The 17913-nt window shown below is 41.0% G+C and overlaps 1 protein-coding gene across 1 annotated transcript in view; it reads left to right on the forward strand.

The window, feature by feature from the left end:
- The window catches only part of COX10 (cytochrome c oxidase assembly factor heme A:farnesyltransferase COX10), a 95857-nt gene that overhangs the window by 65305 nt on the left and 12639 nt on the right, over positions 1–17913 (forward strand). Inside the window, exon 6 of the mRNA XM_071452618.1 lies at positions 14783–15015. Within this exon, the coding sequence (XP_071308719.1) occupies positions 14783–15015 (233 nt within the window). The remainder of the gene's footprint in view (positions 1–14782; positions 15016–17913) is intronic.

A 17913-nucleotide genomic window follows, 5' to 3' on the forward strand; every position in this document is an offset into this window, starting at 1 on the left:
TCTGCATCATAATAACAGCTGATACTGTTTCCTTCTATGAATTTATTTTGTGTCATTGACGAGGAAAAATTTCACATGCTCACACAATCTTAAATTTGTCTGAAGTGGCAGCAGCTTTTCATGATTTCCTGTTGGGTGTGATTTATTCCCTTACTTTTTAAGGTAATGGATTTAATTTTCCTGCAGATTAATTTTAACAAATCTCTGGTATGAGCTGCAGTAGCTGAGTGAGATCAACCTCAAGAGTGACAAGTGTCCTGCTCTGTTATGTTGTGCAAAGGGACAGGTTTGATCACCCTTTACCTGTACACACTCCTTCTGAATATTGGCAGTTATATGAACTTAGAGTACTGCTGGATCCACTGTGCTAATCACTCATAAAGACTTCATAGTTGTACAAGGATAGTTTCTCATCTTAAGAAAAAAAGACCTTCAACAGTATGTTCTAAATAACCAATTCATGGCCATGTAGACATTGTTCAATTCTGCTCCTGCGCTACTTTGCAACTTACAGCTGTTTTCTGTACCCAGTCCTTTGGCTTTGGACTCAGCAGTGGCTGCGTGGAAGTGGGCCTAGGGCTTCTCCTTTGCTTACCTGGACCATGAAGCATTATACAGGTAGCTTTAGAGGGTGGTCCAGGCTGAAAGAGGCCTCAGGAGAGATGAAGACCCATCTCTTGCTCACAGCAGTCTCAGCTCTGAGGTCAGAGCTAGTTCCTCCAGGTCTTGTCTCAAAACCCTTCAATATAATGGCTTCAAACTGCAAAAGAGTAGATTTAGGTTAGCTCTTAGGAAGAAATTCTTCCCTGTGGAGATGGGGAGGCCCAGTTCCAGGTTGCCCAGAGAAGCTGTGGCTGCCCCAACCCTGGCAGTGTCCAAGGCCAGGTTGAACAGGGCTGGGAGCACCCTGGGACAGTGGAAGGTGTCCCTGCCCATGGCAGGGTTTTGGAAAGAGATGAGCTTTTTGGTCCCTTCCAATCCAAACTATTTTGGGATTCTATGACAAAACTAACATGCTGTGGAATTTATTGCTATTCTCCTTATGCAGATTATTGGTACTCAAGCTACTTTTCTATGCCCGTGTAAGATGTTTAAGTCTATTAAAATGGCAGCAGGCAGCACAACACAGCTAATAATGTCTTGAATGCTTCAACAGAAATAAATATTTGTGTTGTTAGATGAATGTTTTTTCCAAGAATTCCATTAACCTTTTCCCTTAGCAATGCCCAAGGAGCCGTGTTCTGTCTGTGAGCTTTCCACTTCTCATGTTCACAGTTGATGTTTACTGCAGTTAATGGAGACAGTAACACTTCTACTTATTGATATTTCTGAGTGGAGTGTTGACTTGGCTCAGTTTGAACTATAGGCCAGACTCTTGAAGAATCAGACCCAAAAGGGCTCCTGCGCTAGTACTGTTTCTCACCAATGGCTTATATTTGTGGATTATAGTCACAATTACAGAGATGAAAGTTGGATGTTCATAAACTAGTAGAAAACTGCAACACGTGAAATTTTATTTATTCAGAAGCACATTGTGACTGGACTATTTCTATGTAACGCTGAGTTTTTCACTCTGCTGCCTGTAGCCGACCTACTATTACAAGTGTAACAAAACCAGTTCACACTGAAAAAATGTGTGCTTTTAAAACAAAATTTCTCCTGTAGTCACTGTGGATAACTCAGGGTAATTAGCTTGTTTCTTTGCTTAACATTAATGTAAATCAGGAATGTTCCTACTGATATTAGTGGAGCTGCATGGATGTAAAGTGAAGGAAAATCCATGTCCTAGGCTTACGCAGAGACCTGCATTAAGGGTTTTGCTAGCTGTGGTTAAGCCAGAGATTTGAAACCTCCCCAGGGGTTTTGGTACAACTTTGGGTCCCCTTTAGAGCTCAGCCCCTGCTTAGCTGGTGGCTCTGCTCCCTTGGGTGGTCATTTCAGACAGGTTTCATTCTACTTAAGTTAAAACAAATAAAACAAAAACTCCATAAATCTACAGTTCTTCAAGAATAATAATTTTTAAGAGATCAGATGCTTATTCCCTGCAGGGGAACATTCTGATGCTTTGTTTAGAAAATACCTCATTTTAAAGGGACTGCCCTGAGATCTTTTTGAATGATAAAAATGTTTCTTTTTTCAGTGGGAGGCTTTCCTCTTGTTTAAACAGGGCACAATTCAAAGCAGACACCATCACAGAAACCTTTTCAAGAATTTCCTATCCTGCTTGTATTCAGGCTTTATTATTTAAAAACAAGTCAATGCATTCCTTCCCCACCACCACCCTCCTGCCTTCATTTTGTTTTTTTTCCACCCTGTATTTTCCGGGAGCTGTCATTGACTGTGTTTGGTAAACAAGAAATTAAAAAGGCAGCTTTATATTTTTGACATGTACAATTGCTTGTAAAAATGTACTTCTTGCCTTTTGAACAGCAGGGCATTTAAATTTTTTTTTTTGTCTGGCATGGTCATGTCACAGAGAGGTTTGGAGGGAGAAACCTTGGGGCTAAAACATAGTTTAATGAGAATAAAACTCACATCAAAGGATGGTCTAATGCAATGATATAATGCTTACTGTGTCTCTTTCCCAAAGGGGATATGGATGACAGTACTTATATTTCAATTATCTATTCACTGCCTGCATGGGATGTTGATTAAATTGTTCTAAGGTATTAGAGGCCTTTTGTAGAATGCACAGAAAAATGGTGATACTGCGCATTCTCCTCAGATCAAAATGTGTGTTAGGAGGAAATTATATGGCTCTAACTGCATATATGTTTTGTTTCTTAGGGCAATAAAGAGGGTTGTTTTATTAACTCCACATTGAAATTTGTTTCAGTTGAAATGAAGCAATCACTGGTTCTCCAGCTCACTCCTGCCCAGGCCACATTCTGCCACAGCTCAACCCAGACATTCCTTTGCATGCAGCTCTGTTTGGTAAATATAAATCCTGCAGAAACACTTGACCCCTCATGCCTTGCTGCTTTTCAGCTCAGTTGATGGGTCTTTACCCCCAAATTATTTATCTGCATCTTTAATTGCATGCGGGACAGTTGATAAATCGGAGTACATTGTTCCTTGCCCCACATTAGGAAACATCCCACATGCTCATGTATAAAGCTGGAGTCACGGTGCATTTGGCTAAATAGCTGCTCCATCTGCTTGTGGAGAACACTGCAGAGAAGTGATACGGGCTCCTAATGGAGTTGTCTTATCCTCTGATGTCAGCTCCTCGCCAGGGGGCTAGAGCCGCAGGAGCTGGAGGGAGCATTGTGCACTAATCCCACCATCTCTGTGTCTGATATGAATGGGCCTCTTGGACACTGATTGCAACCATTGCCACTTCTCTTCTTTAATTGACTAGCAATGAGTAATTTTCTCCAAAGGTGATGTGAAAGTGAGTTTTTAGAAAACAAACAATATTTAAGCTTGAAGCCCATGATCCTTTCCCCATCTTGGGGGCAATGTTCTCCTGATGGCTTTTCTTTCAATATCTGTCAAACATTTCAGGTTCATGTTTGTAAATTCTGGCTTAATGCAGTCAAAACCCCAACATTTTGTTCCTTGTATTAGTATTGAACCTTGTCTGGTTTAACCACAACAGCATCATCATTCACCCTGTGCCAAGTGGTGTAGGAAATGTCACTGCTCAACAAGTCCATTATGGAGCTGCCTCTGATTAGAAGCTGCTATGCCCTGAGATCTGTGTAGTGAGTCACATTGGAAGTGCATTTCCCTCTGTGAAGGACAGAGTTTATCATGTCTCATACAAGTTATAACTTACATGTTATCAGCTTCGCAAGTCAGATATAAAAGAGGTTTTTCTTGCACTTTAATTAGCTGTGTGAACACAGATGCTTGCTCTCTGGTCTCTATGACTAGAAAAGCTGCATTCCTGAGGTTGAGATATGTGGAGAACTGCTTTGATATGTTTTATTTAGTTGGTTTTTTTTTTTTGCCAGGGATGTAAAATTACAAGAAATATAAAATTATAAATCATGCTGGAAAGGAGCCACAGGGACTCCTATTGCTGCCTGTGTGACAATAATTATGTTCTATTTGTGCACTTTGATGGTATATGAAGGGATTTTCATTTTGTTTTTCCATTAAAAAATGCCGTAACTCCAGATGGTAACTGTAGATAATCTACCTAGATGGTAATACAGGAATCCCAAAATACACCCATCCTCATCCTCTTCACCTCTGAGATGAGACTTGGCAGTTAAGACTTCTCTACAGAGTGTTCTCATGCTGTGGGTGTCAAAGGCATGTTTGCAGTGGTGCAGGGGAATCTGCAGATGGGCAGAAAGGATCTGGCTGAACTTGAAATTTGTCAGGCTCAATCTGCTTCATTGCTCTTCCACTGGCTGGTGTCTAGAGACTGATCCTCTTCCCATGGCAGACCTTTGCTTCTTGTCCTGCTCTGTTTTGCTGTAGGGAATAACTTAATTCTTTTATTTTCATTACTCCTGGAAATGTATTTAGAAGCAGTGTTTAGAACCTGTGCTCAGATGACTGAACTATCTTCTCTCTTCTGTTTTTTTAAGAGCAGGTTGATAAAAATACCCTAGAATATCAGTTTTCTCTGTCTGAATGGGATTGAGATCTCACCTGTGACTTCTTTACCACTGCTTTCCAAATCTTGGCTGAGGGCTCAGCAGAAGTACATGTTATATTTAATCATTCTAAATCAGAAAAATATTTCTGGAGAAACCAAATTATCCATCCTGTTAGTTAGTCCTGGCCCTAAAAGAGAGGACTGAGATTTTGAAGTAGAATAAATGGATCACTTAACTGCCACACTCTAAGGTTAGATCAAAGAGGAAGATTCAGTTTAAATATTATGGGGAACATTTTTCAGATTTACTGTAGGTTTGTCTTGTAAGCACTTAAAAAAATATTTACATTTTCATGACTGCAGGGAAGCTGTGAATATTATTATTCACCCTTTCACTCCTACCTAACAAAGCCATATACCAAAAGCCTGTTGACGCTCCACAGGGTTGCTCAGGGTTGTTATGATTAACATTCTGGTGTGGATATCAAGTGTGATAAGAGCATAAACATTTTGTAAGTATAGGTCCTTTTCATTTGTAATTCTTTATTTCCAAGTGAAGTGATGAGGCCCAATTGGAGTGTCTGCTTAATAACAAAGGGAAGCATAAAAGTTCTACTTTTGTCTGAACTACAAGTCTCCCTACGGTGCACTGAGCTATCTCATCCCAGACCTGGGCTCAGACCTCAGGGCAGGCTCATGAAAGCATGAAAAAACAGATCCTTGTATCATTTGCAGAGAGTTAAACTGGTTAAACTGAGAGCAGATGTATAGGAGAAAGCTCAATGCTGAGGGTGAGACTCTTGATCACCTTCTTTGGCTGAGTTAAAATTTTTGCATCACTTTAGCAAAACCTTCAGCAAAATCAATCATGCCAATTTTTATTTACTCAAGCATAAAAAAGAGAGATGTGTCCCTTTCAGGATGAAATGATTATTTTAAATCAGCCATGTTTGTTTATGATAGTTTTAAAGCACCTTGATCTAGCAGGGGAGACAGAACATTCTGCAGCTTGGATTCTTGAGGAGTGAGGGGAGCATTGCCCCCACTTTGTGTAAATTACAGTGTTGATCATGCTTTTGTACAATGATACACACCTGTGGCAGGGTGGCCTGGGCTATGTGCTTGGTCTGTTTCTTCTTTGGGAGAGAAATGAATTGACATAGACGGGCAGTATGTTATCCTAGTCTGTGTTTATTTTACACTAAATGCACTTCTGAGTAAGTATATTTGATGGCAAAGCCAGAGCTGGTGGCAATTTAGAGGCAAAACTCAAAAAGGCAACTCCATGATGAGACTTAGCCAGCAATACATGTTTATCCATCACTGAACTCCGTTTATGCCAAGTTCTCGCTGTATGACATTCCTTGGGAGATTTAGACATCACTCACTGAATCCTTCCCTGTTTCCCTGTGGATGGTCCAGCTGTCATTCAAAATCACGTCCAGGTTGGTGCTGATGGGCCTGGCTGGGCCCTATGGACAAAGGAAAGGTATTAGGGGTGGTTCCTTTCAGAGAGATTTGAATTGTAAGGAGGTTTACTTGAGGATTGTGTCTGAAATGCTACTGGTTAACCCAGCTCCTTAGATTTTTGGGGAGCATCTGCCACTCTCATACTTCCTCTTAACACTGAATTCTTCCTCAGCTCAGATTTTATGTTACAAGTTAGGTTTAGAACTTTTTCATTATTTTCCTCGCTTTTATTTTTTTTCCCATTTGAGGAAAAGTACTGTCCAGTCTGAGATTAGCAACATCTTTATCATAGTCATTACCAGAAATCAGATTACAAAAAAGACACTTACAAAAACACAGGTAGGCAGAATTGCAACAGGTGTTTTCTGGCAGTCTTAAAAATCGTGGTACAGCCAGTTAAAGGGGATTTGATATAAATTTGATATAAAATTCAGTACTCATAGTACTTTAGACCACAGCAACATGTTTTTGAGGATGAAATACCAGACACTGACAGAATGTAGATACTACTTCTTAACCTATGAAGACAAAATTAAATAACTAACTAAGAAAAAAAAGAACTTGACAAGGCTCCCCATTTGTTTGTCTGTCTTCACCGTTAAATGATAGACAAGCTGTATTCTGATATTTGCAGTTGATGGAGAAAAATTGAATTCCCAATTAAAAGTGCAGTTTACTCTCACGCTTTAGTTTTAAACTGCATCATCCTTCATCCCTTGTCATGACTCATAAACGTTCTTGGATGACTGAAAGAGAATAAATTAATATCTATTAAGCTCTTCCTCAACATTTTATCCCTTAAAATAGTACCATTTTAGCTCATTGATATATATTGCTCTGTTTAATATAACTCTGATTGTTCTGCTTAGTATAACTCTGGTACTTTGCTAGTTTAAGCTTCACATCAGCAGGTTCTTGAGCTTTTCATAATATTCAGCCACAACATACCTGTAAAAGAGAATATCAAAAGTGAGAGCATGAATTGCCTGTGTTAAGTAAAGCTTGTGACTGGTGCTGAATTGGAACTACATGAAAGAAATAAAGGTCTGGCAGTATGTCCATTCTGCCAGTATTACAGCTATGGTTTTTTTTTTTTTTGTTTTAATTGGAAAGAAATCATTCCTTGAGACTAATCCAATCTATAATTGAAAGTTCTAGTTGAATGTAAAAATATTTTGCTTTGAGTCCTTAAAAACCTCAGCCTCAAAACTATACTAATTAGGGGTCATGATGTATTACAGAATCCCAGAATAGTTTCTGTTGGGAGGGACCTTAAAGACCATCTAATTCCAACCCCTCTGCCATGGACAGGATGCCACGCACTAGATCAGATCATCATGTAAACACTTTGATTCAGAATCTTACATCTGAATGTGGATGCTTTTTCTATCAGGTACATCCTCAGTTTGTAGAGCTCTTTGAGAGTTTTATCTAATTTTTTTTGTAAAAAAAATTTAGAATAATTTTAGTAAAGTTATCAGCAATGAAGCTACTGATCCCGGTAAGTTAGTAGTGTTGTTACTATGATAGAACTGTTACAGCTGACAGTAGTCATGAATATGTTTTTTATTACTAAATATATAAATAGACAGTCTGAAAGGATTTGTGTGGAAAGTTAGAATTTAATTTCAGAGTTGGTAGATTGCCACCATTCAGCATTCTGCCATGATTACTGATTTCTTTTGAATGCTCTGGGCCTTACCTCAAACATAAAAACTGTGTGAGACAATTTTTTACCTTTCCATCAAAAATAATTTCAGGGATGCTGTCGTTGCTATTTGGGGCAAAATGTCCTTTTCCAGCCTCCTGGCTCCTTTCTTGCAGTCAGCTGAGTTGTCGGCACTCACGCCAGCAGATGACCCCATTGCCAGTTCCAGGCATCTGTCCATCAGGGGAGGCAGGGCTGGGAATGACACTAATGCAATCCAGATGTGTGCTTGAAGGAGGTGGGCCTGCATCCCCGTTACCTCAGCTGTGGGAGCATGAAGGCTTCTGAGAGTCTTCATAACACCTCGGCTCTTTTCTGTCTTCTCCAGGTGGGATGGGGTTGCCTGCTCTAACTCCTGTTGTTGATGGATTTTTCCAATTTTTCTGGTGGATCCCTAAAAGCTGCTGAGCAAAGTTCAGCAGTTCTTGGGTGCTGATCTTAAAGAAAATAAATATAAGTTTAAAAAAAATACTTTTGGCTGATGCTCCTCCCACTGAGGGAAGTGACCAAGCCATAGCCCAGTACTCTAGGACAGTCATGATGACTACAGGCACAGCTCCTGCCCTGGGACTTGTTTTCAGCAACTCTTAGTCTTGCCTGGCTGCAGGAATTGAGAAGATGCCAGGAGATGAGCAAAATTAAATCAGCAGCTAAGGGGGAGTATGGTTTTCTGCATGGATGTAGGTAGGTGTCTCCATGGACATCCTTTCCCCTTCATGACCGTGGGCTACTGCAGCCACAGAAACCATCAAAGGGGTGGCACTTGAACTTCTGTTTGTGTAACCTCTCATTGCTGTTGGAAAAGGGTGAAATCTTCAGACTGACGCTTTTGTCTGAATTTGTAAGTGGCTTCAGAAGCCTTAAAAACTTACTGTGTCTGTAAACTCTTTTTCTGCAGACGTAATTGTTGTGGTGGTTAAAAAAATTAGGGAAAAGAGGAGGGGGCTTTCTCCAGCAGCTTTGTACTGACGAGTAGTCTGGGGACATGTTTAATACCTAGAGATTCCAGAAATAATAAGCAACTTATGATGCTTCCTCCTGAAATCTGATTTTAATTATGGTTTTGGAACAGCACTGGACTCGTATCTCAGCTTGTGATGGTGAAATGTAGTTGCAGATGAGGGTCACACTTGTGTTCTTTGTCTGCCAAAATACCTTCTCTTGAGCTCCTGCTTTTTTCAGCCCATCTGTGCAGGAACCTGGTGCAGGCTGTCCCTCTTCTTATTTTAACAAATTGTTTTGACACTATATGCAGATAGAATTTGGGCCCAGAGTAGCAATATTGAAATTAATTTAAGCCATCAGTCTCACCTCTGTTGTCTCAGTGTTGTTTGCCTACCACCATGGAAGATGCTGAAGTCAGGGATAATTTAGTACCATTTCTGTGGGTGAGCAAGGGGAAGAAGCACAGTGATCTTACTGAACCTGTGTCTTGGATGACACAGAAAACTCACCAAAACCCAAACCCAGTTTTTGTCTCATCAAAGAGTAGGTAAATTGCTGTTTATTTAAAGGGCAGAGTCTGTGCAGAGTATTTGCTGTTACTAAAAACCCACACAGAGGAACACAAGGGTATGTATTTGACTTCATTGGGATATGGAAATTGCTCTAAATAAGGTTTCTTCTCTTTCCACCCTCCTTGTTTCACAAGCCCATGCCTGGATTCTTCCTTCACCATCCCTGCTCTGCTTATTTTAGAGCATCACCCTGCATTTGGCAGAACGGATCCACTGTCTTGTGGCATGAGGGACAGTTGTCAACACTAATGAGATCTAATTCAGAATAATCGACTGGGAATTTAAATGTTCCAAATCCATTAAGGTACTGCAGTCATGCTGCAACTAAGTAAAAGAGCATTGTTGTTTGCGGTTTTTTTAGTTTACCCTTTTAGAAGTAGGTGACACATCTATGAAGGATTTTTGACAGACAGGGAGAAGGCAGGATTTATTACCTTTTGTATTAGGCTTTGAATCTAATTTTAAAATATATGCACTTATACTTCATCTGCTTTTTATGTATGTTTGTTGTGCCCAGTTTCCCATTGACACATGGTCACAAATTGAGTTTCTTATGTATTTACATAACATCTGAATGTGAATCCCATAGAACTGCTGATTGAATGAGTGCACCTATTCAGGATTCATATGTCCTTTGTGTCTGCGCTTGTATGGGAGTGTCAGTCTATTCACAGGAATAGGTTAAAGCATTAGATGCTGATACAGGAATTTTCCATAATTTCAAGTACTCATAGGTTTTGAGAGAGAATTGTGTTTTGCTCTTTGTTGGTTTTTTTGATTTTTTAAAAAATTCATTAAACTCTTGCCCCATTTTTAACACTGTTTTTTAGATTGTAGTTCAAACTGTATTTTGACAGTCACCTTTACAAAATGTTTTGGCAAAGACAGCACAGAAATGCCTGTGTAGGTAGTCCCACTGTTGATCATTATAGACATGAAGCTTGCTGATGCTGCTGTGAAATAGGTAAAATACTACATTAATTTTATAGACGGGCAAATGCTTTGATTTGTTTTCACCTCCTAATTTTTCCAAATAAGCCTGTGAGTCAGTAAGTACTATTATCCATGGTTCCGGATCCTGTTAAATAAATTTATTTCCTGCACAAGTATGTAAGCTCATTATTTGAGTATAACCAGAATATCTGTAAGTGGCGACTAGTTTAGAGATTATATTATTGCACATGAATTAAAATACACTGCTGCATCATCCAAAGCCTCCTCACTCCTCTGGATGAGGGTTCACGTGGATGTCTCATGGTCATGTGTGTAGGAGATACCTGAAGAGCACCCATGTGGAATTCCTCCTGCCTGTTCCCATTCCCCCCAGCAGCCCTGGGCTGTCCTTGAGCAATCCTCCCCAGCCTAACCAGCAGCATGTCTCCAGAGTTGAATGAGGAGAATGTGGGCCCCATCTTCCTCCTGCTTCTCATTCTCCTCTTGGATGCTCTCAGTTGAGTGTGACTGGGGTGGGGCCATCTTGGGTGAACTCCCTGGGAAAAGAAATGACAAAACATTTCCTTTGCATCAGGAGAAGTTTGATTATTCACTAGTCAAGCTGAAATTCTAAAAAGCTTTTAGTTGAAGGTAGATGTCTTTTAGCACTTTTATTAGGTAGATTTTAGTGTATTTGTTGTCAGTAGAAGAGAAAAGTGGGATAAGGTACAGCTACTATGTTTTGGTTTGCCTTTAGGAGGTGCCCTATATGGTGACATACTGGGTATTTTAGAGTTGAAATTTGAAGAGAACTCATTTGGCACTTGCAGTATTTTTCCAAAGCCTGATTTTAATCTGCCAAATAACTGAAACCAACTCCTCCCAAGAATCCATCATAAGCCGTAGTTTCTTACTCAAGATGTTTGCTTTCTGAGCTAGGTCCTTGGCCAGTTTTCCAATGGAAGATTGCCTTTTTTCCCATGGGAGTGATTCCCTCAGCAAACATGAACGCCCAAATGAAATGAGCGTCTATCACCAGCCTGCACTTACTGCATGGGATGGTTTAAGGATGAAGAAAACCATCAGAGACCCCTCAGCCCCTTTTGAGCACCGTGTAAGAATTCTGTGGCATTGGGTTGCCCAAGGCTGACATGGGCAGCATGGTGGCATGAGGCTGTACTGAGAGGAGCTGTGTGAACCTCAGGTGGTGGGGTAAATTCAGTGACAACTCAGTGTCTCAGCCTTTCTCTTGCTCCAGGACAAGATGCTGATCTCCTATGGTCCCTTGATGAGATGTGGGGCAGCCTGGCAATGGAGGGTGTATCAAATCAGCCTGGCAATGGAGAGGGCACCCCCGTACCTGAGTACTAACAAACAACGTGAGCATGGACATGCACACTGGTCCCTAGAAGACATAAACTAGTTGAAATCAGAATACCCTTTAAACTGCTGTGAGTTAAACCTAGGCTCAGTCTTGTCTTAAAATCTGCAGTGTCACTGAAGCAGAAAGAGCATCACCAGTGACTGAAATCTCTCTACATTTTCCTCAAATATTTTCTTTCTCGCAGTGAGGAATTGCTTATACAAGTTTCCATGAGAGTGAGTTGAATTCTCTTCTACCTCATTTTCCACCATTAAAGAAAAGTCCTGATTTCTCATTGCAGTGTCTATGTGATGCCAAATAGTATTTTAAGAGGCAGAAATAGCAAAGCTGAATCATCAGATCACAGTATGACTTTCTAATCTCAGTTGGAGTTTTAGGAACAGGCCTTTGTAAGTCAAACAATTACTCTTCTTTGTTGAGGAAACACTAGAGAGAAATAGAAAATGTGATACTCCCAGGATGTCTGAGGATAAAGTAGTTCAGCTGCTTAAGAGGAACCACCCCATTGACTTTATGCCCTCCCCCGAGAGCATCAGGACAATTATAGACACTGTTATAGACACTGATCAAACTGCCTCAAATTGCCCAGAAAAGTTGTGGCTGCCCCACTCCTGGAAGTGTTCAAGGCCAGGCTGGATGGGTCTTTGAGCAGCCTGGTTTACTGAAAGATGTCCTTGCCTTTCAAAGAGGGACTGAAACAACGTGGGCTTTAACGTCCCTCTCAACACAAACTTCTGTGATTCTGTGGTTACATACTGTGCCTCCAGGAGCTCCCCTTAAAGAGGCAAAAAGGAAGAAACTGAAAAACAAAAACGTGTTCTCATCTACCAGGATCACAGCAAATCTTTTGAAGGTCTCAGCCACCTAACTTCACCCCTCCCTTTTGATAAAGCCGTATTTTTAAAGGTATTTTTCTGATCCGTTGGTTGGAAATGAAGGCAGCAGACACCTGGGATCAGGGCTGGCACTGAGGGCTGTTGGTGCTGCAGGGACACAGTGAGGCAAAACAGGGTTCATCCATGCAGGAGGGCTTTACACTCCCACCCTTTGCCTTCCTGTCTGAGAAGAGACATGAAGGGCTGGTGCCTGCTCATGGAGGGTGGTGTTCGTTTAAACTGGACACATGTAGATAAGTCTTCACTCCTTATTAGTGAGAAAAGTGCTGGTTGCATTAGATCAAACCGTGCCCTCATTTATATCTGTGAGCCCTGCAGGGTAGATGTGGGGAACCCAGCCTCATAGAATCACACTGGTCTTTTGTTGCCTCGAGAGTGAGTATTGTGTGAATCTGGTGTTTACTGTCTGACTGTATTTTATTCAAGAATCAGTCAAGATAGATTTGTTTAACCAGGCCTGGTCAGACTTTCACTACAGGGGGGCAACATCTACAAAGTACTCTGGTGTTTGTGGTCAGTATTGGGACCATTGGCAGTACAGATTGTGTTTTGCAAAGGAGCAAAGGAGCTCCTGCACAGGAGCACCACAGGCTGCAGAACCAGAGAGCACAGCTCCATATGGCTCCTTTCCTGAAAACAGCCTCAAATTTTATACATCTTACTGTTAGTGAAAGGCAGTGACATACCCTCCGTCAACTCCTGCTGTATTGGTAACACCAGGGGTGGTAATGCTGAGTAGAAATGTGTTCTCTACATACTGCATTGCCTAAAATCTCTTGATGGTTTAGAAAAGCTGGATAAAATTACTTAGTCAATTTAAATTGAAGGCAGATCTTTAGCATAAGATTTGCTCATTTTAGTTCTTCCAGGTATTCAGGATCTCTGTACTGTATTGGTCTAACAAATATCTTAAATATAAAAATTTGACTGGTAGGAATTTTTGCTGATAGAACTCCCATAAAATTCATCCCCACCAGCAAATTTTTCTTATTTTCTTATGAGGAAATAATTATTTTCTTGGAGCGGTGCTTGCAACACCTATTTTAGGGTTAAGGATTTGACCAGAGGGCAGAGTGGATTGTAGAACACAAAGGCTTCATGGTTTTCAATTAGACAAAAGGTATAAAGGTAAACTCCATGCAGAGACCTTCGTTGCAAGCACACATATTTTCTGGTTTTACATGGATGACTGTAAGTGTGTATTTAGCCACATGGGTTATTAAATACAACTAATGTAATGGCATTTTCCTCCTTTCCAGAGCTTACCCACACCACATTATTTCTTAGGGGCTTTTAGTTCCTATTATACCAAACACCTCAAACAAGCACACAAGAGGAGATCCCCACCAGCAGCAAACATGTTGATCTGGCACAAGGAACCACAGCTAAAGCTTCCTTAGGGTTGTGGCATCATGCTGCCTGTCAGGTGTGGCTCTGGTAGCCAAACAAAAGATCCTTGTTCATCCTATTTGAATGTTTATTGTGGAATTTTTTAGCAAAAGTTTACATAGCTCTAGCCACTTTCTGACAGATTTTAATATGAGTTTCCAACCTTCTCTGAGCTCTCAGCTGATGCACAGTAGAAATGCACAGAGTTAATTTGTTCCACTGTTGGTTGCTGCTTTTGACCAAACCTAAAATATCTTCAGTTAATTTCAGTCATGCTTACAAGATAGCCACTTTTGATTCTGCTGCCAGCTTTGTTTGGTTGTGCTTCCTCTGCTTAGTACAGTGCATCAGATAATCGGGGGTGTAGAATGTTCAGACTTTTTTCAGTAAAGTCAAAGAATACTTTATACCTATTGATGTAATTTCAAAATGATTGAATGTACTCCTTTTCTCATAAATGCTTATTAATTTTGTGTCTAACCCTGTTGCGTTTTGAAGGATCTGTTGCATAACTGCAATCAATTAAAAATCTGACAAACTGCAACTATTTTCATTTACTCTAAACTCTGAGTGCTTTTTCCAGTGGTTTAAATTCACTAAAATTAAAATGAAGGAGGAAGATGTGCTGAAAGCAGCAGTTCTCCATAAGGGAGAACAGTTCTCCATTACTTGCAGAGCTTGAGTTTATTTGGTGAACACAGTGATCACAAGATTAAGAATCACCTCCATTGCAGAGCTGTAGCAAGGTTGTCTTCACATTTTGGAAAGGCCTTTGTTAGGATGGGGGCTCAAACAGGAAAATTTAGGATGGCTGAGTAAAACAATAACAAAGATTCAATCTTATTTTTGGGGGGGAGACTGAAGGGAAGGGATGGCAGCCATTCTCTAAGGCCATCTCCTGCTCAGCATATGCCACATGTCTCCCCACAGCCCCCTGCTCGCTGTCTGCTTTGCTGCGTCCTGTGGAATCCCGGGAATTGCCCTGCTCACACTGGGAGTGAACCCTCTCACCGGGGCCCTGGGCGCCTTCAACATCTTCCTCTACACGTGCTGTTACACCCCCCTGAAGAGAATGAGCATTGCCAACACGTGGGTGGGAGCTGTTGTTGGGGCCATTCCCCCCGTCATGGGCTGGACTGCAGCTACTGGGAGTCTGGATGCTGGTGAGTATAAAACCCTTTCATTGGGTGAGTGGTTGTCAGGATAATGAACCTACTCAAAAGGCAGTAAACTTTGTTCTTTATGTTCTTGACCTGACCAGGCCAGGTTGGACACAGCTTACAGTGGCCTGGTTTAGTTGAAGTTGTCCCTGGCCATGGCAGAGGGTGGAAAGAGGTGATCTTTAAGGTCCCTTCCAACCTAAACCATTCTGTAATCCTGTGGTAAGGCTTTGAAAGCAGCTAATTTTGGTAACATTCTCCTTACACAGGTATTTCAGAGCAAAACAGAGCTGATAAAGCAGCATGACCTATTTAATATGTGTTCTGACCATCTTAAAAAAATCCAGAAGGAAAATAGCATATTTGATGTTCACATAGGAGAAAATGTTACATAATTTCAGGATTCAAATCGTGTTCAGGATTAAAACCATATCCAGTAAGATCCAACTTGCAAGGGACTTGCATTTGGAAAATTCCTCGATGTGTTTTACAGTCTTTCCACAAGCCAGAAAATATCCTGGGAAGATTAATTTATTGGTGTATTTCTTAATTACCCATTGCTAAACTCTAAGTTACAAATGCTCCTTCCCTCCTCCTTGAAAAGCAAACGAAGATTTCTATTTTAGTAGCTGTGAACCACTTTTACATCCCTTGTAAAACACTGATCTCTTCAGCAGCTCAACTCTGACACAATCAGGCCTTGTTTTTCCTGCCAGCTAGAAACTTAAGAATCAAAGTGGCTCCACAAACTTATAGTCTGAAGCAACTAATGAAGTGCAATTAATAGGTCTGTTAAGAGTTGGTTTAGCGCACACTCATCCCACAGGGGGGCATATTTAAGGCTTAAATAATACTTTCAACAACAAGGCTTTTAACCAGAAATTATCAGAATTTTTGCAAAATCTGTTCTTTATGCACTTCCTAATAAAAGTCAGTCTGAGTTGGCTTTGTGTCCACATGTTCCCACACAGATCTAAACCAGAGCAAGGATGGAAGGTGTTGTGGGTTTGTTTTTTTTTTTCATTGTGTGCTGCTTCTATACAAATATTTTCTTCTCTGAAAGTTACTTAGACCTAGAAATTTTATGTTAAGAGTATGTATAGTGTCTTGTGTTAGGACTGCATAACAGACATAGTTAGCAGCTCTGTACTTTAGAAGAGAAGAGGGAACATGACAAAAAAGGCATTGAGGGGCTGGAGCTTGTCCAGGGAAGGGAACGGACCTGGGGAAGGGGCTGGAGCAGCTGAGGGAGCTAGGTGGGGGGGCTCAGCCTGGAGAAAAGGAAGCTCAGGAGGAACCTTCTGGCTCTGCACAACTCCCTGACAGGAGAGGGCAGCAAGGTGCGGGTCAGGCTCTGCCCCCAGGAAACAAGGGACAGGATGAGAGGAAATAATTTCATATCATTCTGGCTGCAGATACTTAGACCTTGACATTGTTTGGGGATTTCTGTGATGGTTTTACCACTTTATTGCAGAGTTGGTGTCCAAAGATAACTCTCATATGCCTGTGCTTCACCTGCACAGTTCGGCCTGGAGGATCTGGAGTGCAGAGCTGCATGTCTCCAAAAGCCCTTGCTGTAGAGGCCAGTGAAAGCCCATCAGGTTAAACTGGCACTGATTGTCATTATCTTTAATTTGTCAACTTGCTCTTTGAGATCTATTTCACAAAGAGCAAAGCTGTCCCTGTACAGCAGCAGAGAGGGCAGCAGGGAACCCCACTGGTGGCCAAGTAAGCTCTTCCTCTCTAACTTGCAGCTAAAATGTGGTTACGTGTCCCTGTGCCAGCTCTGCTGTGAAGGCAATGATGCCACCAGTGAAAGATGCTAACTTTAAACCACCCAAGCAGAATTTGTCAGAACACGATAATCTGATGCATAGTGTGTTATGTATAGCTAAAACTTTTAAAATCACCTCCCAGTCTGTGTCAGGGAGGCCAGGCAGCTTATTTAATAGAGAAAGAAATGTTATCGAACTGATACTGGTGTTTGTAATGAAGCACACCTGGGGAGAGTCCTGAAAACAGGGACTGGAGTGTAAAATTTTAGTGCATTTCAGTATCAAATGGAAAACAAAAAAAACACAACACAAACCCTACAAACACTTTTACAGAGAAAAGAAATAACTAGAAGAAAATGATGGCATTGTAGACTATGATTTTCAGTTTTAAACATTCTACTTTTGCAATAGGAGAGTTCAGCCCCTGGCAGCATCGTATCCATGCGGAATACAGGCGTGCATCCATACACAATACACAGACCCGTGTCCCTTCCCTAACCAGCCTGGTCTCAGTTGTTGAACTCATTAATAATATGTAATTAGTGTGGAGACTTAACCTAGTTCTAGGTAGAGGTGTGAAAATGCCTTTGCACCTCATTTTAAAAAAATCATTCTACTCGATAACAAAGAGGAATGTGAAAGAAGGGAGGCAGGAAACTAATGAGAAGGAAAGTTCTCACCACTAATGTGGTGGGGTTTTGAGTTTACATTTTCCTGTGGATTTTCTCTCCTTGTAATCTTCTCACAGCAGCCACATTGTTGTACATGTTGCTGGTTATAGGGAAAACAATATTTAAGTGTAGCCCTTTCATTACCATTTCTGGGCAGCTAAGTGTTAAACTGTTGTTTGTAACAGTTAGGACAGCCATGTCTGCTTCCTTCAGGAGTTCCATGACATGGATGCTGTGAGATATTTTGTCCTTTGGGAGAGTTGGAGATGGTGCTTTAGAGAGTTGAAGTTGGTTCCTGGTTTCCAATTCCAGAGCTAATAACAAAGTATCTCAGAGTGGAGCAACCTTGTTTTAATTTGTCCTCATTTTGTTTATGACTTTTAAAGATGAATACCTTAGCAGTTTCTTGCACCAGAAAAAAATACTGTGTATTTACAGATAGAAATCTGGGACCC

The sequence above is a fragment of the Agelaius tricolor genome, unplaced genomic scaffold (assembly GCF_023055355.1).
Source record: "Agelaius tricolor isolate 1412-34295 unplaced genomic scaffold, bAgeTri1.0.p SCAF_35, whole genome shotgun sequence".
Taxonomy (NCBI): domain Eukaryota; kingdom Metazoa; phylum Chordata; class Aves; order Passeriformes; family Icteridae; genus Agelaius; species Agelaius tricolor.